Below are 24498 nucleotides of genomic sequence, written 5' to 3' on the forward strand. Positions count from 1 at the left end.
TCCTCTGATACCCCACTCAGACCATAGATGTCAACTCCTAGGGGCCAAGGTTCCTTCGGTTCCCCTCCCCACCCCATGTTGATGGACATTGCCATTCAAACTGCGTGTCCCATGTCTAGAGATTGATTGTGAAGGGCAGGGCTTACCTTCCCGCCCTGCCCCCACATTTCATTCAAGTTGGCACCCCTGCCTCAGACACCTGATGGGAGGCTAATGTGTGCTCTAATAAATAGAGCTTTTAAAAAACAAGTGATCTTAGTAGCATACATGGAATCTGACAGGAGGGTTTTTTTCCAGTTTAGGATTAGGATAGTGTTCATATTATGTACTGGAGAACTCGGGGGCTCATTGTGGGTAGTTCAATGGAGGATCTGTAAGGTGGATCTTTTCCTGAAAGCCTGCTTATTGCTAATTATTTTCCCTGTAACATGCCGCTTTAGGATACTGGATGCTTAAAAGTTGTACTATAGGTTCACACATGACAGCAATAAGGCCTTAGACTCCTGACCTACAGATGTTCTACATATAAGCATACGCTCAGGAACTTCCAAGTTTCACAGAAGATGGAAATAAAGTCTGAAATAGGCTACATAGGTAATTATGAGATTATGGGTACATAGGTATTTGAGATTATGCAAATTGTTTAGATGAATAGATCAACTGCATTGCTTTTATTGTTTGTCATTAGCATTAAAATGTTATCTTCAATTAAAATCAAACTTGTTTGGACATTCTTATCAGATGTAAATGAGTAAAGTTCAAGTATTTATTTATTTTTTAAAAAGTAAAAACATAGGACAAGATCCAACATTACACCAGTGGATGCGATTGGATTTTCTCCTGCCAACCCACGCCCCAAAATGCTCCAGAAGGTCCCACAACACATTTGGGATGAAAAGGGGAGAGGAGGAGGTACAAGTCCTGTCGTCATAAACAGAAGCGGGACACCACAATTACATGTCACCCACAGAGGACTGCTAAAGTTTCATTTAAGTGTTCCATGTGATTTTTCCACCTCTTGATGATCTATTGTCCTTCAACTCCAAAGTACAGTTGAAAAATATCACCACATCCACTGTCAAGTAAAAAATGATACAATTGTCCCAAATCCATGTGATTTCCTCTGGCACCATGTGCATCAAATATTTTTTCTTCAAAAGTACAAAACTTCTTTTGTTTTCCCATTTCAGCTTCAGTCCCTTCTAAGCAAATGTCTTCTCTGTGACGTATTAAAATTCTCTGCCATGATAATCTTCTGATTCTAAATTCAATGAGAGAATCACAAATTCAGAAAACACAATAAGCCCTACCCAACTAAAATTACTTCTGACTTCGTCCTGCTGAGGCCAATGGAATTTATTAGACACAATTAATTTAAATCCTAGTGTGTTCAATAGAACTTAAGACATGGGCTAATATATTCTGAAACTGTAAAAGGAACAATATTACAAAAATGTGACAAACCTTTCTTTATATAAATATTCTTAGAAGCAAAGTGTTGCATTTATTACACCACAGTATCCATTACAATACTCCTAAATCTGTTTTCTATTATATTCTATTATAATGAAAGTGGGTAACTTATATAAATTACAGGGGAAACCCTCCTAGGCTCTTATAGAGTTGGAAGAGACCACAAGGAACCAACTCTACCATGCTCTACCAACTTTAATATATTTATATATAACCCCTTACTAAATAAATAGATTCTAGTGGACGGTCAGCCTCCTTGCCACTGAGGGGACTATGATTTGAAAAGAGCCTATTTTCAGCATTCACATTCCATGTTAGTATTTGAGGTGATGAATATTCTTTCTTGAAAGAGAGAGGTTGTGAGAAACAGAATGAAGTCACTGGTAAAGACTAGAGGCCATTTACTAGTTTATACAGTGGTACCTCGGGTTAAGTACTTAATTTGTTCTGGAGGTCCGTTCTTAACCTGAAACTATTCTTAACCTGAAGCACCACTTTAGCTAAATGGGCCTCCTGCTGCTGCTGCCGCGCAGCCGGAGCACAATTTCTGTTCTCATCCTGAAGCAAAGTTCTTAACCCAAGGTACTATTTCTGGGTTAGCAGAGTCTGTAACCCGTAGCGTATGTAACCTGAAGCATATGTAACCCGAGGTACCACTGTAGTTCCTGAGCATACTTATACTGCTTTCCTCACAATGCCACCAGAAAGATTTTGGCAACAAAAAGTGGCCTGAACCATGGCTTGAAAGTTTCTTCTGACATTAAGATCTTGGATTGCAACTATGTCTGGTCTCAAGACATAAATGGAATTCATGCAATCCCTATATTGTTACTGATTTAAGTTCACACCCACATTGTGCATTTAAAACAGATGGCTTCCTCCAAGGAATCATGGGAACTGTAGCGTGTTAAGGGTGCTGGGAATTGTAACCCTCTGGGTGGTAAACTACAGTTCCCATGTTTAAGTCATGTGTTTTAAATTTGTGAATTTAAATACGGTACCCTCCAGATCTTGTAGACTACAACTCCCATCAACCCCATCCAAAATGATCAACAGTCAGGGATGATGGGATCTGCAGTCCACAGCATTTGGACAGCACCATGTTGGCTACCCCTAATTTAAGTGACCATCGTATTCCTACAAACCTTTGAAAACGTGTATTCAATGACTTGGTCACCCACTTGCGGTTCTACATCTCTTGCCTCTACTTCATAAGTTTTCTCAGTTTCTTCTGCCAACAGAGAGCTTTCCATCATATTTTTATTGGTAATGAAACAGTCACTGGCAATCTCATCATGCCACCCCTCTTCTGTGAAGTGTGCGCACACAGGACTTTGAAATATGGAGCCAATTTTTACTTGGCAAAAAAGATCAAGCAACTGCCTAATCAGTGCTAAATTATGGTGCTGTAAAGTATAACTGGCAGAATAAGCACAGGAAGGATTCTGAATATACAGTGAAAAATATTAGTTTCAGGAATTTATGACTGAAGTAAACCACCAAAAGGTAGCAACTCAAGAATGCAAGATATAAAGTGAAAAACAAACCTTGCCCAAAACTCCTCACACAGGCTCTGCTGGCCCTCTACACAAATGATACCTGGTTTCCCAGGCATGCTAAATCCAGACAGAGAGAGTTCCTTAGCCCAATCAACTATATTCTTTCTTTTGTGCTTGTTATAAATGTGATGACTGTAAATCCATAGTCTAGTGAAAACATTATCTGACTTCTGAATACTTGATTTCATCATGCTGGAAGATGAGGGATCTCTGCTGATGTAAGCAGTGCCATGTTCTTTAATCCATTCTCTTGCACTTAATATGCAGACTTCACCAGCACAGTGTGTCTTCAAGAAGGTTATAAGATCTGTGTTCAGCTGTACCTGCTGTGATCGGCTTATAGATGGAGATCTAAAGGAGGAGGAACGATGGCATGTTTAGAATACAAATGAAAGGATTAAAAAATGGAAGAATCTAGTTTTCCTTAATTATTGGGACTGTTCTGGGGTGACCTTAGGCTCACACAATCTCCTTCCCTTTCTTTCTTCTTTGTGTATGAGGGATAAAGTTTAAAGATTCCATTTGCTTTGGGGGGGGGGAGATACATCCCTGAATTCTCACTGCAGTCAGTAGAATTATTATACTGCATAAGACAGTTAAATGGAGACTTTATGTTACAACAGAATAAACAATGCATTTCAACCTTTAGGCCACTTTTCTCTATATCAAGATATGTAGTACCTGATAGTAATTTCTGGAAGAACAGCTGGGTATTTTAATGGGAAAGCACAAAACAAAGAAAGTGGAATCTAGAAAGGAATTCAAAGAAACAGAGATTACTAAATATCTAGTCTAAAATACCATACTTCATTCAGAATGATGATGCCTTACCTTATTTCCATCTGCAGTGTCTAATTCTAAATTCAATGTAAACTGTATTTTTGATGATGGCACTTCCAAGGTGCATCTGTCAATGTGATCCTTCAGTTCTGCTAAAGCCAGTTGGTCAGTCACTTTAAATTCATCTTCATTGGGGAACATACTAGAAAGCAAATCTAATTCAGAAAGTTGTAGTTCAGCCTCTTCCAAGTTGCTCATTTTAGATATGTTTATATGATTCCTAAACAAGTTAGAGGGAAATAGTGTTAGTATTTGCAGCTTCTGGTGCTGTATATGGCTATATTTGATGGGACAAACACATGAAATCTTTATCTGGTTCCAGAATATTACCATTAATTTCTATGTCATTTTTCCACATTGAAGGAATTGAAACACAGATTCCCATCAACATCTATTTTATTGGCAGCCCAATAATATGCACATTTATTTCCAAATGACTGCATTGGATTGTAAATTTGCATCCCAATCCTATGCATGTTCACTGTGATAAGTGTGGTTTACAGTGCATTCCAACACACAACCCAATACTGAAGTTTAAGATAGCAAGTAGTAGTTTCCTCAGGTGGAAGGGAAGGGGGGGTGCAGCAAAGACCCAAGTTTCAACTGAAAAGCTACTGCCAGTAGTTACCCTACTGCCTGTGGGAGGAGGCACGTTTGGATAAACTAGATTCAAAACCTTGTGGACTATGCCTCAATTATGCCAGCCTGGAGCTAGAATAGCAAAACTCATACAGAAAAATACCACACACACACACACACTCATATTTTGACCTGGCCGGTTCCAAGCCAACAGGATTTGGGATGTAAGGGGCAATCAGCTACTTTTCTGCTCTCTAACCAGGATGAGGATCACTCTGATACTCCCAGATAAACTTGCATATGACTGCAGCCTTACAGTGCAATCCTGTATATGCATATTCAGCAACAAGTCATATGGAGTTGTATGAGATTTACTCCCAAGTAAGTGGATACAGGGCTACAGCCTTAGGTTCATGGATTATGGATCACTGATGAGTTTATCTTGTAGGTTATATGAGTTTCCAAAAAACAGTTAACAAAGATTTGAGGTATACATTGAAAAAATTTAGATCAGCGCCTGAAAAAGATTGCATAAGCATGGGCCACGTGGCACATTCTTATGCACGTTTACTCAGAAGTATCTACCACATAGCCAGAGCCTTCACCCAATCAAATGTTAAATAGATATGCCTTTTGCACTAGCTGATCATTTACATTTTCACACAGCAATTCTATGCATGTTTACTCAGAAGCAATACAGTCTCCATAGCGGTGTATGTGGATTGCAGCCCCGGATGTTGAAACACTCAACCCTACATTTTTTCATATTTCCAACTATTCAGGTTATCCTAAGTTCGGCACTTTCGTTTCTGTGTAAGCAGAGAGTCATCAGGGCATTTCTTTCTTTGTGATTAAGGGTTGATATTCCATGTTAGGGATAGGATAGAACCACTGCAATCAACTGATTTATTGTAAGTAGGACTCCAATAACCCTGTTTCCATATTGTTAGATACAGATGCACGGAAATATAAATCGAGCTCCACCCGATCCCAAATTAAAATATCGTGACCGCTTGCCTTTGCTGCTACCTTGTGATGGGAACGGGGGAGATAGAGAGAGCACGCTGGCCAAAACCACACTAAAAACCTGGATTTCTCAGCAAAGTTCCCGTCTACGAGCACCCTTCACTTCTGCCCTGGAAAGTTCACAGCGAACCCGGAAGTTGGACTCGGTGTGGCTTGTTTATCCTCCGGTTCACTTTAGATCTGGACCACAGACTTCCTCCCAGGGAGTCCCTTCCCGGCAGCCAACGCACCGGAAGTTCCTGCTCAGCAAAGCGGCCCTTCTACGGTAAGAAATCTATGCTCGGCGAACCGTCAACCGCTCCCCCCCACACTTTTTTTTTGTGCCGCTCTACATGACTGTTGATATCCGCCTCAAATATCCACCTCAGACGCAGAGATAGGTCGCGAACCGTTTAAATCCGGGACGTTTCTTTCCGGCTAAGGAGCGCGGGCGACACCTCGGGACTCCTTCGCCCCATGCTGCGCAGTTGCTCGCTCTCCTCCACCCCCCCCGCCCCACTTTGCCCTCACCGGCCGCTTCATTTACCTTCGTCTTCGTGACGCCACGCAAGAACGTTTTCCTATTGGCTTTGGCTTTTGTCAGTAAGGGCAGACTAGGCGGGGTTAAGGTGACGTGACCAATCGCTTTGCTGGGGGCTGCCTCCCACCCGGCAAGTTGCGGCGCGTTCCAGTAGAAATTGCAGCGAAGCTCGTTTTCTGAGCTGGGCCAGTCGCGAGCTGCGTGTTTCTCCCTCGACTCTCAGACGGTGACGCGCCGCAGAGGCTGCCACGGAGCCGTGGGGACTGCTGGTCTCTCCAGGCACGCGGGGTGCTGTCGCGGGGCTTTATTTGTATCTCCTTCCCCAGACTTTTCGCTTAAAGGCTTGCAGGTGAGTAGTATCGTCCCTCTTAAGCCCATGTAGTCGCAAAGGAGGCGGCGGCGGCGGCAGTGCCAGGTCTGTCTTGTCTTGGCAGAATATTTTGCCCTTCCAACCTGAGGCTGCCAACTTCTGAAGGGCTCTCCTCCTGGGTATGAAGGGAGGGGAGGAAAAGGTTTTGTGTGACTGCCCAGGAACACGAGCTGGGTCCAAGAAGTGCAGCACTCCGTGTCCGGTTAAGCAAAGTGGCCAATTCTCTTGCTGGTCTTTGGTCCTGCGCCTGTTAAAGGCAGCAGGACATGCAGAAGTTTCGCAGGGGGGCTATTTTCTTAAGATGGAAAGACAGTATTAGGCCCCCGCAATAATTTGAGCGCGCTCTCTGCCATTAACGTGCACTAAGCAAATGGCACTGGCCAAGCAAGTCACGGGGATAAGAAGTCGTTGTTGTTGTTTAGTCGTTTAGTCGTGTCCGACTCTTCGTGACCCCATGGATCAGAGCACGCCAGGCACTCCTGTCTTCCACTGCCTCCCGCAGTTTGGTCAAAAGAAGTCGTAGGGAAATGTTTTCACCGGTTTTAAGGTCTGCATGCAGGGCAGGTTAGCTATTTACAGTACAGTATTCCCAACACATGGTTTTATTTGTGGTTTTTTTATATTTCAAATTGTCTTTTTAATATTTCAAATTGTCTTTTTAAATTGTCCAGTAGCACCTTATAGACCAACTAAGTTTGTTCTGGTATAAGCTTTCGTGTGCATGCACACTTCTTCAGATACACTGAAGCAGAGGTCGCCAGACCCTTATACAGTCATACCTGGGTTACAGCCTTTTCAGGTTGCGGACCACCGAAACCCGATAGTACCGGAATGGGTTACTTCCAGGTTTCGGTGTTCGCAAAAGCGCTGAATCGCAACCCGTGCATGCACAGACACAGGTTGCGAACATGCATCCCACACAGATCACGTTCGCAACCCGAGCATCCACTGTATATAGTGGGACAGTGGGGTATTTCTCAGTAGAGTAGTAGGGGATGGGTGATTGGCTCAATGGGTATGGTAAACATGTTGACGACTGCAATTAGTCCTACAGGAAAAAGCAAGGGATAGTATGCAGATGACCAAAAATAGCTTTAGCATGTGTAATGAGACAAGAATCCAATATCTCTATTCAGACCAGGTCTCTCCGTAGTTTTCAGTTTGGTAATAAGTTGTAATTCAGCAACTTCTCTTTCAAGTCTATTTCTGAAATTCTTTTGTAATAAGACAGCTGCTTTGAGATCTTGTATTGGATGTCCTGGGAGATTGAAGTGGTGTCCTACTGGTTTCTCTGTCTTGTGATTCCTGATGTCAGTTTTTTGTTCATTTATCCTTTGCATTGAGTTTGGCCTGTTTGTCCAATATAGAGAGTTGAAGGGCATTGCTTCTTACATTTTGTATGCCATAAAATGCTAGCAGTAACACACTTGTGATGAAACAGGTGTTTTCCTCCTCTCACAGCATCCCAGTTGCTAATAATTCAGTGGATGCAAGGGAATGAGGATGTGTCCCAAACTACTCAATAACCATGCTTGTGTGAGCATTTACTTGTTTTATGTCATAGGAAAGGGCCTTAAATTTAAAACTTTATGCCCTGAATTGTGTTTAACTCCTGTCAGAACACGAGACTCTTAATCTCAGGGTCGTGGTTTCAAGCCCCATGTTGGGTTAAAAGATTCCTGCATTGCAGGGGGTGGACTAGATTACCCTTGGGATCCCTTCCAACTCCAGAATTCTCGGAAACTAAGTGAGTTAAAAGTGAGAAAGAAGCAGAAATATGGACTTGTAATATGGACTTACATCAATGTAAAAGACTGCTCTTCCCTTTTCCAGGGGTGCTGTTTCTACCCCAGAGATTGCGGTGAGTAATAGTGCAGAAAGTTGAGCAAAGTATTCCAGGGACTCGACCTACACTGAATTTGTTTTTGTAGGGAGGAGAAGCCAGAGTAGGTAGACTATTTTGAAAACATGTAAAGATGTCACAGTAGTCATTCTTGAGTAATCCCTACAGCAGTACAGTTATACTGTATTTGCAGAAAGTCTATTTATTTGTCAGCATGTATCCCTGCTGTGCAGGCAGTCTATGGGGATTGGAATATGAACAGCCCTAAACTGTTCATAGTTAACATACACAAAAATGCATTTACCTTTCTGATTACTGTTGTGTTAAAAAAAAAAAATCAAAAACCAAGATTAGGATCTGAAAGCTGCTATAGGCATGGCCAGTGGATCTTTGTTGTTCAGATTATTTTTTTAAATAGTCAAAAGTTTGCTCTGTGTCCTGGCTATTCCATATTGGACACATGAAGCTAAGTCACATGTTTCTCAGGATAATTTCCAAAATAGAATGTAAGTTCTATATAATCAGGCTAACCTGTCATTTGCCCAGGGAAGCAGCAACAATAGGAGCAAAATATGTACAAGCATGTAGAATATGTGGTAGAGGTAACAACAAATCAAGACCACCAAAACCTGTACTACTGAAGTTTGTGCTGGCAAATAAACATGTTCTCTAATATTTTCTGTTGCAGAATGTTACCTGCTTCTGAGTGTTCCCAATACAACAGAGAGTACATTTTAAACTATCTAAATCAGAGCTTTCCAAACAGTGTGTCACAGCACGTTAGTGTGTCGGCTGCAGTGTGTAGGTGTGTCACATGAACACTTCCTGCGCTCCTCCTGGGGCTGCAAAGGGTTAATTTAAGCTCTGGTTTGCTAGTAAAACTGAATTTCTGTGACGAGAAATGATGCATGTCCCAAAAGTGTGTCACCAACTTGAAAAGTTTGGAAAGCTCTGATCTAAATCCACACCCTTATATTGTAGCATTTTGTAGTTTAGTATGTGATATCCCATCAGACTAGCTTAACCTGCTGTGCTAGAACATGACACTTCACTTCATATTTAGCCTCTGAAATATTATCTGCCGCACTTGTATGCATGTCAGTAATTTTATTTATTACATTTATATCCTACTTTTCCTCAAAGAAGCTCAGGGCAGTACCCAGGGGGCTCTCCCATTTTATCCTCTCAACAACACTATTGTGACAAAGAAAAAATGACTTGCCTGTGACCACCCAGAGAGCTTTAGGGTTAAGCATGGATTTGAACTCAGTATCTTTGCAGTCAAAAGTCCAATGTTATATAATAGACTGCATGAGCACTCTCATTGAGTTGCAGCCTTCCTGTACACAGTGGCACATTTAAGGGATCAAATCTTGGCTTGATAAGCCAAGATACAAATAACTTTCTGGTAACAGCTTTGTTTCTTCACAGGACAAGTAACCTACAGTTAACCATAGCTTCCAATTATGTCCAGATTTGAAACTGGTTAGCAGCTTCTAAACAAGTCAGGATATGGAAGCCAATGTCAAAAAATGGCATACAATCAAGCAAAAAAATGATAGTTTCTCGGTTCAAGTGTAATGAGAAGCTATGATTAAGTGAAGTTTCCTGAAGTGGGGGGAGCAGTGTGGCTACATGCAAGTGCCTGAAGCTCATGCATATCTCAGCTTCTGAAGCTGACATTTGGTTATCTGAATATACCCAATATATTCCAAAAATGCATTCTGCTGTTAAACAAATTTGTACACAGTGGTATCTCGGGTTACAGACGCTTCAGGTTACAGACTCCACTAACTCAGAAATAGTACCTCAGGTTAAGAACTTTGTTTCAGGGTGAGAACAGAAATCATGCAGCGGGAGACCCCATTAGCTAAAGTGGTACCTCAGGTTAAGAATAGTTTCAGGTTAAGAACGGACCTCCAGAACGAATTAAGTTCTTAACCCGAGGTACCACTGTACTTTGTGCAAACCTTTCAGATGGATTTTGGGCTTGCTTGGTTGCAGTTTTGCCACTTTCAACCTCAATTTCCAAGAAAGGAAAATATGACTGGTGACACAAACTCTACCCCACTTGCTCCATGGCACATCATTATGTTCAGAGTTACCATCACCTTGAGGAATTGGGTCTTGAATGTCTTCTAATGTAGTTGCTTTTAGTTTTTTAGGTCTCCTTCAAAATTGAGAATGATAAAATTTATTTCTCTTTTAGGCCATAAATGTTTGATGTGAAATAAAACCTTGGAGCAGCAGCATGGGAAGAAGACGAACAAAGGGGAAAAACATGCCACCAGATGACTCACCGGATATAGCAGGTATGCTTTGTAACTGTAATACTGTCAATCAGTTTCATAGCTCCGAGGAAGAAAGAGTTTATACTCTTATTTCCTTGGCAGAAATGTAATATCTCAAACGTGTTTGTCCTAGTGCAAATCAAATAATGTAGAGAACAACAGTATTTAAATTCAAATTTAAGGGGCAATCCCATTATTTAATTTACAGTAGGCCTTGGACTTGCCGAAAGTTTGACTCCAGGGAAAGGTTTGCCCTTCTCAGTGAAATTTATGGGTTAACATTTACGTTTGCCCGACTCCTGTTGACTTCATTGCCTAGTTTTATCTGAATTGGGACAAAACATCTGACAATTAGCTTGGAACCCTGATGCTCTATGATCATAGTCATGATGAGAAGATTAAACAGCAGTGTAGCTTTATCCTCAGTATGAAATGGCATAATTACTTTTCTTCTCCTGCCTGAACCTCCCTGTGTAAAAACAGGTTTGTTGTGCTTGTGATCCCATTATTTCCAATTCTTAAATAAATAATATCCATTTGTTCAGTTATTAAATCTCTTTTGATAGATATATGACAAAAATAGGACATTGGAATGGGGCTTGGGAAAGGGCACAGCATTAAGACCATGTCAGAAAGAAGGCAGTGATGCTGGGTTATATAAGTTCATGCAGTTAAAGGAAGACATCTGATTCTTTTAAAGAAAAAAAGTTTTAAGAACAAATAAAACAGGTCTTGCTCAGAGAGCTATAGAGCTTTCATTTTGTACAAAAATTCACAAGCTCTGCTGGAAGCTTTAGTAGAGCAGCACCAGCAACTATTACTTCTTCCCACAGTTCTTTGGCTATACAGTGGTACCTTGGGTTACATACACTTCAGGTTACAGACTCCGCTAACTCAGAAATAGTACCTCGGCTTAAGAACTTTGCTTCAGGATGAGAACAGAAATCACACGGCGGCAGCACAGCAGCAGCGGGAGGCCCCATTAGCTAAATTGGTGCTTCAGGTTAAGAACAGTTTCAGGTTAAGAATGTACCTCCGGAACGAATTAAGTACATAACCAGTGGTACCACTGTATGCCTTAGGTTTTTGTTCATTTATCACACCAGTGTCTCACTGTGCACCCAGGAAGCTACTGTGGCAGATGTACAATTATATCATTTTTGTTCACACAACAACTCTGTGAGGTAGGTTAGGTTGCAGGACAATAATTTGCCCAAAACCACCAGGGGAGTTGCACTGTACAGCAGTGATTGGAGTATCTTTACCCCCACACCACATTCGTTCTAAATAATGTCCCTTTTAAATTTGCCTTGCCTTGTTGAAACTTCCCAATAGAACCTATATGCAAGCACCTTCGCAAAGGATTGGAACAAGGTGGCCTGAAAAAGGTGTTGCAGAATGTGGACTGGAGCTCCTGTCAGGATTGCCGAACATCAGACAGTGAGACCCGTGAGAAATCTGAAGAGAAAGCAGAAGATGGACCTACAATATGGTTATGCCTGAAATGTGGCCACACGGTATTTTTTCCCCTATAATATGCATACCAAGGGTGGGAAATGTATAATTGCTTTGTTTCATTAGCACTGAACAGTACTCCTTATAGTAGAACTATTCCTTATTGCAACTATTTGAAGGTTTCACTTTAAAAAGTTTAATTCAATAACTGTTGATTTGCAACCTTTATTGTATTTGCAACTGTTGCTATTCCAGGGCTGTGGCAGAAATTCTCAAGAAAAACATGCCATAAAGCATTTTGAAACACCAAGATCAGAACCTCATTGTTTGGTTCTCAGTTTGGACAACTGGAGTGTGTGGTGAGTTTGCCAATATTCCAGTTAGAAAGATACATGGGTTTTTCCCAAACATTATTGGAATTATTATGTTACTTTTTGTGCAGTGTACCTGACTTATTTTGTTTACCATTTCTGTCATGCTTTGGCTGCATACTTAGTTTTCTCTCTTCCTCCTGTATGAGGGGTTCCTCTTACACCATCTTCCTATAGAAACCATTATGGAGCTCTTATTCTGAATATGTGCCAGCACACATGGAGTGCAACATATAACAAAAAAGGGAATCGCTACCTAAATTCTTGTGTTGTCATACTAATTAAGGGCCTTGTAATTCATCCCAGACTACAAACATTCTTTCATATTTTCTGTGGCAGTAACATGGTTTATCATAAATGCTTTCTATTTTCTTGAGAGGCTCACCGCTATAGTGATTCTGAACCCCTTCCCCATATTGTCATAGCGCTTGTGTTGTAAATTGTTTATAAATATCTGGCACACACACAAAAGCTTATACATCAGAAATTAAGGATTAAATAATACATGATAACTAGTAGCAATAATCAAGTACTAAGACTGTGTTAATCTTGTATTGATTTATTAGGAAACAAGAACTCTGCAGCTCTGTGAGACTTCTAAGTGAACTTACTAGAATTTGCTGCTAATATAGATTTGATTCCTTGATTTATACAATATATCTAGTCTTAAAATTGCTGTGTTTGTCTACTGTGCAAAATTGTTTGTCATAGACAACAGCTTCTGAGAACTTAATAGCTGGACATTTTGTAGTAAAGAACTGCAAAATTCTATCTATCTATCTATATATATAAATTGTAAATATTTAAAAGGATCTGATAACCACTTTCATATCATATGTGAATACAAATTTAGTTTGAAATGTATCTGCATCATGATATGTATCTACATATGAAATGTATCTACATCATGATATGCACTTTCTTTTGAAGCCAGCTGCACTGGGCTTCTGGGTGTTTTTTTATTAATCTTCTTTTCTCCTTTTTGTGGATGCAGGTGCTATTTGTGTGACAACGATGTGCCATACAATAGTAATGGTCAATTGGGCCAGCTTGTGGATTATGTTAGAAAACAAGCACATGTGAACATGCAGAATACAGGTAAGTTCTGACATCATTGGGACGTGCCTACTGATTTAGAAATTGATGGGTTTTTTGTTCACTGTCACTTTCCAGACTAGAATGTACTAGAAATGTCAATTTACTTTTGTTATGTGTAGCAATGAATAGACCTTAGGAGGTCTAGCTTTTCTCTGAGTAGTATTAGTAATTGCTGCATCCTAACATCTCTCGGTTTATTGCATTTTGAAACACAAAATGAATTGTTTTTATTTCAGCATCAAAAGAAGAAGAAAACAAGCCATTGGAAAACAAAAAAATAAAGGACCACCGAAATGAGGAAGAGAGGGAGAAAAAAGAGATATTGATGAATGACAACAAACTTCATTTAAATGGCAATGCAGAAGTGACAGTGAAGGGCCTCAGTAACCTGGGGAATACCTGTTTCTTTAATGCAGTTCTGCAGGTATGGTGGAGATTCCTAGCAACTCCTAGACTCCTGATCTCCCCCCACCCTCATTTGTGCTGAAGTAGCAACAGGAGCTTCATTGCTTACCAGTTCTGTTTCTTGACAAATATCAAGTTGCAAGTTCTTATCTTTTAAATCCCTGTAAACCCAGTATTATGAAATGTATTATCCTGAATGCATTTGTCTGATTGCTGGGGAACAAAACCTCTTAGGGTAGGCTTTGTCCTGAATGCTAATAGCGTGAGGTGGAGAAGTGGGAAAATTTTTGTGGGAAAATGATTGTCATTTTTCTTGCTGACAATCTTGTTCACTGCCTTTATTTGAATAAATTGTGGTCTCAAAAGGATTTTGAACATAAGGAAATGTTTCTAGGTATGACAGTGAGTTCCCAAATGTGTTAATCATTGACTCTAAAAAAAATTTCCTGCAGAACTTATCACAAACACCAGTTCTGAGAGAGCTGCTAAAGGAGGTTAAAATGCCGGACTTGGCAGTTACACTTGAACCACCAGAATTCTCAATAACGGTATGTTAGCTGTTGTTTTATGGTGTGTTGAAATTTTTAAAAGGTGGATTTAAGCAAGCTTTACCAAAAAGCCTGTGTCTGGAGGTTCTTTGATCAGTCTGGCATTTTGGCGATGGCCAGGTCAGTTGACACCGTGGCCTGCTTCAGATACAATGGCTTAGTGCTATATGAATAAGCCCCAGGCTCATTTACTACCTCATCCTGCTCCTGTGTTATAATGTCGAAGATATCAGAAGCTTTCATTTCAGTTTCTAGCTAACCACAGTTGAGCATCATGTCCAAGCCTGAACAGATGTGTTTAGCCTTAATTAGTTTCAGAAAACAAACCCATGATAGCTCCTTTTCAACCCCTTGACCCATGTCCCAGGCATTTTCTTTCCTCATGGTTCCCTGACCCTCATGACTAGCTGTGTGAAGGAAAGGGGCAGAAATTCCCATTGTGTGACAATTCTTTTGCAAGTGCTGCACTGGATACAGGCTACAAAATTTACAAAAATACACATTTTGTTGAGGGCAGTCCAGATGTTTTTCTATATTGCTTCAAATGAATGAATGGCAAATTACTTGTTAAAATGTATGTAATACAAATGCTCTCTTTGTGTGGTGTTCAGGAACCCATGATAGTTACACTTGATCAGCCAAGACCTCTTACACTAGCCATGTGTCAGTTTCTGACAGAAATGCAAGAGACTAAAAAAGGAACTGTGACCCCCAAAGAACTCTTCTCTCAGATCTGTAAAAAGTGAGTATCTGCCTGAGTTGTAATGTTAATATTGAAAAAGCTTACATAAAACAGTGAATTGCATATATTGGTTGGTCTATAGAGCAATTTGATTGGGTTAAGGCATTTTAGGTTGTATTTCTTCCTGTACATCATGAGATGTTAGCATTGTCTTATAAATACTTGAAGCTGAAAACAGGCTTCATGTCCACATGTCTCAGTTTCAGTCCTGATTAGTTTATGCCACAGTGACCAATAAAAGGCCTACAGATTATGGTTTGCTGGGAATGAAACAAATCATAACCCCAAGCCAGGGATCATGGCTTGTTCCCCCACCCATGATTGGGAGGCGCAAAGCAACCAAGATCACCACATTCCTGGTAAACCATTACCAAGGCTAGTGGTATCGATTTCTAATTAGACATGCAAAGGATTGTGCTGTACATTTATTTAAGAAACAACATGTTTGATCTTTATGATGACTGCCAAAATTATGTAAGGAACAATAAAATGAAACAAGGAAGTTTCTTTTTTATAACTTCCTAGAATAATGTAAAAAACAAAAGGAGAGCTGTTAAGTGATGTGAGCCTTTGTTTTTCCCTACCAAGTTATTTTCCCACTTTTTAAATGTTTATATGTCCTTACTGTAATATTTTGAATTTAAATATCCTTTATGTTGTTATATTTAACAGAGCCATACGATTTAAAGGTTATCAGCAGCAAGACAGCCAGGAACTGCTTCGCTATTTATTAGATGGCATGCGGACAGAAGAAATCCAAGTAAGTATCTAGTGCAGAATGTCTGCAGCCTGGAACTCCCTGTCCTCTTAGTGCACAAAGAGCATTGTGGAGAATGGTGGGGCAGAACAAAGGTCAAGTGGGTGGTTCAGCCCCACTGCACCATCCACTGCTGCTTGCTGGGAAAGGTGTCTATGCTTAATTCTGAGTAAATATGCATGAAATTGGGCTGTCACAGAATCAGAAATGTGAAAAAATATGTGTATATTAATTATAATGGAGAGTATTTATTTCCTGAGACCTTTCAGTATTGGCAAATGTGCCCATAGGCCCCAAACGCTTGGAAACCCCTGCTTTATAATGCAGGAATATGTAGAGTAGCTATCTGTTTTTACTGTTAAGGTGGTGATTAAACTTGATGTTTAGTAGAATGAACAACAACAAAAATGTTTAGCTTTGTTACAATTTACAATTCTATTTATTTCTAGCGTATTTCTGCTGGAATTTTTAAGGCACTGAATAATTCTACTGATAAAGAAAATGAAGAACTAAAAAAGAAGATCAAAGGTAACAACTTCTATCAGTTCCTCACCTTGGGCATTGTTTCTATATTAATTTTGGTATCCAAAGAGTTGCATATGAAACATGTGCTCATTTCTGCCCTGTCACAACCACAAAAAAAGGCTGCTGAGGATTCTCCAGAAAAGGATGTGATATGTGCCAGGGGAAATTATTGGGGAAATTAATTTTCTTCCTGCCTTATGTGCATGCAGAGGTGCTTTTCACTCACACCAGATCCTTGCTGATAAATAAATAACTGAAAGTTGCAACAAAATTGCTTGGCAGTCGATAGCACTTTCAAAAGTGGGTTGTGATTTGGGGAAGTGGGGCTGTTTCATGTGTTTAATAATTCCAGTGGACATGAGCAAATGCTTTGCAATTTTTTCAATTCCAACCCATCTATTCAATGGAGAAAGAAAAACAATAATTAATATATAGAATGTTCACCGTACCATTGGGAACTATTATTCAACTCCATTTCACTTCTCCTTTCCTAAGGAGCTATAATGTCTTAATGATTCTCATTGGTTGGGAGTGGGGGTATCATCTTGTTCAACTTACTGTAGCTCTTCATACAATAACATCCTCAGATCAAGATAAAGTTTTAATGCTTTCTCTTAATATTTCAGAGTATGAAAAGGGAAAGGTGACACTGAGCTTTGTGGACCGTATTTTTGGTGGAGAATTAACAAGCACAATCATGTGTGAGGAGTGCCAAACTGTAAGTGGCTTTCCTTTTTGATAAAACCTAAATAGCTTATAAATTTGGTGACAAGCAGAATGACACAAGGGCTCTCTTTGCTGTTGCTGACTTGAGATTTCTATAATGACCTACATCCCAGACACTACCTTTGATGGGGGAATGAAGTGTGCATGAGTATGTCCTATAGTTCTACAAGTGTTCTTGCAGAACTGGAAATCTTATAAGCTGGAGGAGCTGCTGTATAAGATTTCCAGTCACCTATTGGCTTTTACTTGTAATTCCAAAAAATGTTGGTATTTACATTCAGGTGAAAGAATAGAGTGATAATAGCAGCCCAGTCTGCTTTTGTATCTTGCTTTCCTACTTTCAAGAATGGGACTTCTTATCCTTCTTTGGCACCTAATCTTAGATTTGAGCACACTCTCTCACTCACAGCACTGGGATCCCCCACCCCTTGAAGCTGGGGGTTATTTTTCAATAAACGTATTTTCACATAACTGAAGATATAATGGTTGTTCTTAAACTCAGGCGATTTTTCTAATACTGTGATAAAACATGTATTTCAGATTTCATTAGTGCACGAGTCATTCCTTGATTTGTCACTCCCTGTCTTAAATGAGGTAAGATGAGATTGCTTTTTTTTTTTTAGGCTGTTGTGCTCATGGAATGACTTTGTTTGTGCATCAAAACTTTTCTTCCCTCTGTTTTCCCCTACATGCCTCCCACAACTCCCACAGCCCTCCAGAGCAGATGGTGGGGGGTTCAGCGAGAGGAGTGGGAGGAGAACTTCAATTGTGCAAACAGAAGTCATTCTACAGTTGGTATCCTTGTGCTCACAGAAGAGCTTTTGATCTAGTAGACGTCTTTGTTAAAAGAAGAGGAAGGGAAGCAATTTTTGCCAATTCCTCCTCCAGCCCCAAGAATCCCCCGAAAATCATTTCCAAAAAGCAGGAGACCCTCCAGAACAGCATGGAAGATAGCATGTTGTTGTTGTTTAGTCATTTAGTCATGTCCGACTCTTCGTGACCCCATGGACCAGAGCACGCCAGGCACTCCTGTCTTCCACTGCCTCCCGCAGTTTGGTCAGACTCATGTTTATAGCTTTGAGAACACCGTCCAACCATCTCGTCCTCTGTCATCCCCTTCTCCTTGTGCCCTCCATCTTTCCCAACATCAGGGTCTTTTCCAGGGAGTCTTCTCTTCTCATGAGGTGGCCAAAGTATTGGAGTCTCAGCTTCAGGATCTGTCCTTCCAGTGAGCACTCAGGGTTGATTTCCTGAAGAATGGATACGTTTGATCTTCTTGCAGTCCAGGGGAAGATAGCATAGGATTGCAGAAGAGAGAATAATATGAAATTGATTTCCATCTTCATTCAGTAGTAGAGGCATCCACTGAATGAAAGTTCTGCATATATGAGGAGAGGAGTTGCTGATTCCCCCTACCCATCAGCATAGGTCCCGTGTACCTCAAGGGACATGCTTCGAGAAAGTCTTCAAATTTTTTAGAACATTTTTTTAGGGGGGGTGGGACAGTGAAGCTTGCAGTAAGAGAATTTCCAAAATCAGGCATGCAGCTGTACAAATTTATATGTGTACTACCATTTATTACATTTTATGGGTGCTTGCTCTCAAGCCCATCACTTATATAGGGTTCCTAAAAAGCTAATGGAGTAAACCATTCCTCCCTGCTAAAACAGCAGGGACGAGGATCCTTTACCCCTCAAGAAATTGTCCAACTCCCATAAGCCCAGCTGGTGGTCAGAAATGTAGTCCAGCAACATCGGCAGCAGTGCTTGGCATGCTGGTTTCTCCTGCCTTCATCAGTGAGATAGTATATAAAGGAAAGCCCTACCCCTTGTTCTTAAATTTGAATGTGGTGAGGAGCATTCAAAGAAAACCCCACTTTCTAACAAACTGTTGTGAACAATAGAAACATCCAGCTGAATATTCCCTTCCCCCCCATCCTCTTTTCCTTTCTTCATTTGATGTGCCAATATCAACCCAAATATTGGGGTTGACATCCCACCATGTCTCTGAACTGTTTATCGCTTTCTTTTTAAGGGTGGCAAGAAAAAACCCAATAATAATAATAATGTTAGAAAGATGCAAGAAAAAGAGATTGAAGATGATGAAGACAACACAGGGAATGATTGTTATTTGAAGGAGAAAGAGGAGACTCCTGGTACAAGTAAGCATCTCCTGAAAAAGGCAAAGAAAATGGCCAAAAAGCAATCAAAGGTTAGTAGAGTATCAAAGTAGAAAGCAGTTCTGTACACTTACCTCTTAAATATGGATGGTTGAAGAGTTGCTACTAGTACTGCACTGAGCATTGTAGGGTTTTGGTAGGGGTGTTAAGAAAGCCCCCCCCCCTTCTCCTACTCTTGTGCAGTTGCTTACTCCTGTTTTACACAGCCTTTGTTTTTCTCCCATCTCTCGCTGTTTGCGCATCTGTTTAACTTGTAAGGACTTCGTCACTGCCGAATCACATGACAATCGCGGATCACCTAACAAACATATTATGCTGCAATGTAGCCATATAACTGATAGTGAACACAGGCCTCTTACTGCTCTTATTCTGAATAGAATAGAAGGTATGCATCCCTGTTGCCCAGACATTAAGGCCAGTGCTCTGTCTTGCCAGATTGCACTGGCTGTTTCATTGCTCATCTGGACTCATTTTCACCTTAGTCCAGTTTTTAAAGTTGAGCATATGTGACTAAATGCATATATTTGTACTGCATTACTTTCCGATAGGCATCCCCATCCACATTCTGTCTCTGCTAACCAAGTGTTGAGAGAGCATTGGCATTATTCTAGCCAACATGGCAAATTGTCAAGGAGATTGCTAATTTGTAAAATGGTGGAATATGTGCTCTTAAAACAGCAGTGAGGACCACCCTTGTTCAGCTTCCATTAGCCTTGGCCAGAATGGCCAGTGATGAAGGATGATTAGTAGAGCCACAGGTTCCCAACCCTGTCTTAGGTGCTTCCTTCCCACAAATTGTTGTAAATCCCTTATTTTTACCTGTTGTTTTAAGTTCCTTTGGCTGAACTACCGAACTATTTCATCTACACCAGATTATGGTTTGGCCTTAGGTTTGAAGACAGCCTTACTGCTTACAGCTCGTAAGAGCATCTGTATGTAAATTAACTTGGAAGCTCAGTTTATACCAAACTTAAATGCCGTATCGTTTTATATATCTCTATGCAGCACAAATTAGGATAATTGTCCTTTTGGTACCCTTAATTTCTTGTATTTCCTTTGACAGAACCAACGCCGCCAGCAAAAAATGCAAGAAAAGGTAATCCCACTAACAGATATCTGTGCCACTGAAAAAATGGAAGGTGATCATGACTGCAGCAGTGAAACTGTAGGAAATGATTCTGAGGGTACCAGCCTAAAACAAGACGAGGAGTCATGTAACCCATGTGAAGAGCAGTGCATGGATCAGAAAGAGAGTATGAATGAGCAAGAGGGAACAACTGAAGTACAGAATGAAAATACAGGAAGTTCTGACCAAGAGGCAAACAATGAAGCCACAATGGCTGTTACCACAGAAGGCTTGGTTTCTGCTGTACAGTGTATTAATAAACGTGACAATCTGCCTGCCAAACACAATAGTCTTGATGAAGATGAGGATATTACCAATGGCTTTAACAAATTATCCTTGGATGAAGAGCCTAGCGACGATTCAGAAAGCTTGAATGATCTTCACGATTCTGAGACAAAAATGTATGAAGTAGTAAATGAGGATCCAGAAACAGCATTTTGTACCCTTGCAAACAGAGAAGCTATGAACACAGAAGAAGGTTCAGTGCTTCATTGCTTGTATCAGTTCACTCATAATGAGAAACTTTGTGAGAACAATAAACTGCTGTGTGATGTATGCACACAGAGGCAAGTTTGTGGACCAAAGACCTCTGGAAAAAGTATGCTCTTAAATATTTTCTTACCATGTCAGCCTAGCATATATGACTTCACAGGGAGCAGGGAGGGAAGTTGGAAGTGCGTGTATAGCTGTTATAAAGGCATAGACAACTGCATGTAGTAGTGTCCTAAGTAATCCTAGAGAATTGGAGATAGTCGTTTAGCGTGAGTATACAATTTGGCTGAAGTTGTATTTTTGAAAACTAATCACATAGTGACAAAACTGAATGGGAGTAGCAGCTTTGATATTTGTTTATTCAAAAACAGTTGTTTTCCAGATGTTTTGGACCACAGTTCCCAAGCTTCCAGCTTGGACTGATGGGAGCTGTAGTCAAAAACATCTTCAAGGTACAAAGTTGGTAAAAGCTGGTATACATTAATTTGTTTGTATTTTGAGTGTTACAAATTTATAAAGGTCATTGTGAAAAGCTCTATTAAGCATGAGCTCAGAATCGAAGTAGCATAAATTGAGCTCTTTTCAGTCAAAGCAGTCAAAGTTTTAGCATGCCTGAAGTCTCAAATTATGTGATCTGTTATATTGCATAAGAACAATTCCATGACGGCATTCTTTAAAATCTAATAAATCTTTTTTTTTCTTTTGTTCTGCAGATGTCAAGAAACATGTATACACTAATGCCAAAAAACAAATGCTTATTTCTCTCGCTCCTCCAATTCTAACACTTCATTTAAAACGATTTCAACAGGTATAAATGTTTCTGTAAAATAAGTTTTAAGTCCTTGCCTTCATCACTGTAAGCAGCATTGCTAACAGGAAAATGCTCGAGAGAGAAACTGGGAAAATTCTTATTGCCATATTACAAGTATATTTGAGCTATAAAAGAAATAATTTAAATTTATAAGAATTCTTGTCTTGAAGATCAGAAGCTTTGTTCTTAAATCACTAGATTGTGTCATTTTTATGCATTTTATTTGCCACTGTCTCTGCTATCCTTCTAGACTGGATATAATCTCCAAAAAGTGAACAAGCACATAAAATTTCCTGAAGTAATGGACTTGGCTCCTTTCTGCTCAGTTAAGTGCAAGGTAAGCAAAGAGAAAGTCTATTTAAATTCCCACCATTATTCTCATGCAGAAGAACAGCTTTAAAAAGTCAGCCACACAAGTTTAACTTGTGCACATAAAATCTTGTGTGTATCCAGTAAAGAGATGCTTACTATGTGTATGTATTCAAAACCTGATAGCAGCCTGTGCTTTTCATATATCTGATCCTACCTTTCTACAGAACTTTCTCCCTCCTTCCAATTGCAAATATCCATTTGTTTCTTGAAGCATCCCAGTTGAAACAGCCATCATTGTCTCAAACTCAGTACATCAAAGACTCAACCTCTTTCCTCTGAAACCCACCCCTCATAATTTCTGCCTTCCCTTGAGTGCCCCAGTGTGGCCTTAAAGTAAGCAGCCTAATGTGATGAGGGTGACTGGTTTGGAATAACCATATTTCTCTTCTAGCCATCATGCTGTCCTGGGAAATGCTGTCTCTTTTTTTTCTAGATCTGACTCATTTAATTGTGAGCTCTATGAAAACAAGTTATTCTAGTTCCCCCATATACTAGATAGCCCATAGACACTGCTTTTGGGGTAAGATGATCCCCTGGTATTCCCTCAGTCCTGGACCACTAGGCTTCTATCAGCACCTAAAATAAACACTTTGCCCTGTTCAGATACATGTTACTGAACATTCTTAGGGCTCACCCACGCCACTTTCTGTTTTTGATAGCCAGGTTGCTCACTGGGGAAAGATGGGTCTGAGCACAAAACATGTCATGGCCTAACTGTACTGGCTACCAATTCGTTTCTGGGCCTAATTCAAATTGCTGGTTTTAACCTATGAAGTCTTAAGGAGCTCAGGGCTGTACTACATCAAACTGCCTCTCCCACATGAACCAACCTGAGCCCTACGCTCTCACCTGAGGTTCTTTTATCTGTGGGTGATAACACATGAATGGGCTTTTGCAGTGGTGCCCCCTTTGCCCAAGGAGGTATGCTTAGCATCATCACACTTTTTTCAGATGCCAGGCAAAAATATGGGTTATTCACCTAGGCCTTTGATTGTAATTTTAGTGGGGTGGGATCTATTTAGATATGATTTGTGTATTTGGGGCTGTTTTATCCTCTAATTTTTAGTCTCATTCTTAGCCAAATTGTTTTATTATTCACCTTTTTCTATGTTTTTGTTTGAAATGCTCCTTTTATTAATAGATAAATGTTGTCCCTTATAGTGTTTCCTGTTTATTAGCTGAGCTTGGTTATAATGAAAAGATAATTGTATACTAGTGCGGAAGAACGACCAAACGTTACGATTTTTGTGATGCATTATAAAATCAACCTCCTTGAAGTATTTTGGATACTTTGTTTTCACAGAATGTTGTAGAGGGCAGTTCAAGAGTATTGTACTCTTTGTATGGTATTGTTGAACATAGTGGCACTATGAGATCTGGTCACTATACTGCCTATGTGAAGACGAGAGCTACTAACAACCAACTTTCTGATCTTGTCCTCCATGGCAAGATTGGACAAAGTAAGTTGCACCAGTGTTTTTACCCTAGATGACCAATGTAAAATTACTTTCTTGCCAAATTACTGGAATTTAATGACACACACCTTTTTTTCTGTTCAGCTTCAGAGACTGAATCATCCAAAGGACAATGGTTTCATATTAGTGATACACATGTGCAAGCAGTGCCTCTAGCCAAAGTGCTGAATTCACAAGCATATCTTCTATTCTATGAAAGACTACTGTAAATGAGCCATTTTCTTTTACAGCTGATTTGAAACCAAGGAAAGTTGCACCAAAAAAAAAAAAAAAAAGCTATCATGTTCAATTAACTCCATGTTCTATTAACCTGATACTCAATCTACACTGGTTTTGTCTTACCCACATCTGAACAGAACTTACATGCTTTTAAATAAAAAATAAATGTTTTATCTAACATGAATTTAAATGACATTTTTACCTCTTTTACGAACATTCTAGTGCTACATGGATGCAGAAGTAGGGCTCTTGTTCTCTTAAAAGTAGGCACAACTTTTTGCCGAAGGCCACATGTAACTAAGGCTATTAATACACATGCACCCATTTACTTCCCAACAGCAACAGAGAACAGTGTTGGAAGCAGTGGAAGGAGGAATCGGGAGCAGTGGAAGTTAAAAGGTGCTCTTAATGTCCCTGTACTAGGTGTAGGAACACGTTTTTTGCCTACCTGTGCCTTAAAGACTTAGACCACAATACAGAGCTACAGATGTCTTCTAATGCAACTTGGGAATGTGCCAAATGAAGTTACCTATTCAGCTTGTTGAAACATGATGACTTATAGCCACTAGGAGAGATGAACATAACTGGCCATGGATATGTTTTCTGTGAAGGGTGGTGGCAGGATGTATATAGTAGTGGAGCCTAGAAGAGAAACCAATTTGCAGGAATTCCTTGTGGGGAAAAATGGTTGGCTTA

The 24498-nt window shown here is 40.1% G+C and overlaps 2 protein-coding genes across 6 annotated transcripts; one reads left to right on the top strand and one right to left on the bottom strand.

The window, feature by feature from the left end:
* Positions 1-648: 648 nt before the first annotated feature.
* RWDD2B (RWD domain containing 2B) lies at positions 649-5975 on the bottom strand. 3 transcript variants are annotated; one of them, XM_081859434.1, is made up of 5 exons: positions 5841-5975; positions 3864-4092; positions 3714-3781; positions 3021-3383; positions 649-1261 (listed from the first exon to the last, which is right to left on the bottom strand). In XM_081859434.1, the coding sequence occupies exons 2-5, from the start codon at positions 4068-4070 to the stop codon at positions 1027-1029; spliced, it is 873 nt and encodes a 290-aa protein (XP_081715560.1). In that variant the 5' UTR covers positions 4071-4092; positions 5841-5975; the 3' UTR covers positions 649-1026. The 3 variants fall into 3 exon arrangements, with proteins under 3 accessions (XP_081715560.1, XP_081715562.1, XP_081715561.1); XM_081859436.1 differs by lacking the exon at positions 5841-5975 and adding an exon at positions 5539-5650; XM_081859435.1 differs by lacking the exon at positions 5841-5975 and adding an exon at positions 5481-5620.
* USP16 (ubiquitin specific peptidase 16) lies at positions 5670-23980 on the top strand. Of its 3 annotated transcripts, none has more exons than XM_081859418.1 (18): positions 5670-5742; positions 10420-10522; positions 11837-12018; positions 12212-12315; positions 13322-13425; positions 13662-13849; positions 14283-14378; positions 14990-15120; positions 15793-15880; positions 16327-16405; positions 17029-17120; positions 17669-17722; positions 19163-19339; positions 20371-21031; positions 21639-21733; positions 21987-22073; positions 23412-23568; positions 23668-23980. In XM_081859418.1, the coding sequence occupies exons 2-18, from the start codon at positions 10462-10464 to the stop codon at positions 23790-23792; spliced, it is 2481 nt and encodes an 826-aa protein (XP_081715544.1). In that variant the 5' UTR covers positions 5670-5742; positions 10420-10461; the 3' UTR covers positions 23793-23980. The 3 variants fall into 3 exon arrangements, with proteins under 3 accessions (XP_081715544.1, XP_081715542.1, XP_081715543.1); XM_081859416.1 differs by lacking the exon at positions 5670-5742 and adding an exon at positions 6173-6346; XM_081859417.1 differs by lacking the exon at positions 5670-5742 and adding an exon at positions 8198-8313.
* Positions 23981-24498: the final 518 nt, after the last annotated feature.

The sequence above is a fragment of the Podarcis erhardii genome (genome assembly GCF_964252035.2).
Source record: "Podarcis erhardii genome assembly, chromosome: 4".
NCBI lineage: Eukaryota > Metazoa > Chordata > Lepidosauria > Squamata > Lacertidae > Podarcis > Podarcis erhardii.

Bases quoted from the DNA above. Each gene is read 5' to 3' on its own strand.
- RWDD2B (XM_081859434.1), bottom strand. From the start codon at position 4,070: ATGAGCAACTTGGAAGAGGCTGAACTACAACTTTCTGAATTAGATTTG. The intron at 3,384-3,713 runs GTACTACATATC...CTCCTCCTTTAG, and splicing joins CTTCCAGAAATTACTATCAG to ATCTCCATCTATAAGCCGAT. The intron at 1,262-3,020 runs GTTTGTTTTTCA...CATTGAATTTAG, and splicing joins TGTGAGGAGTTTTGGGCAAG to AATCAGAAGATTATCATGGC.
- USP16 (XM_081859418.1), top strand. From the start codon at position 10,462: ATGGGAAGAAGACGAACAAAGGGGAAAAACATGCCACCAGATGACTCA. The intron at 10,523-11,836 runs GTATGCTTTGTA...ACTTCCCAATAG, and splicing joins TGACTCACCGGATATAGCAG to AACCTATATGCAAGCACCTT. The intron at 16,406-17,028 runs GTAACAACTTCT...TTAATATTTCAG, and splicing joins ACTAAAAAAGAAGATCAAAG to AGTATGAAAAGGGAAAGGTG.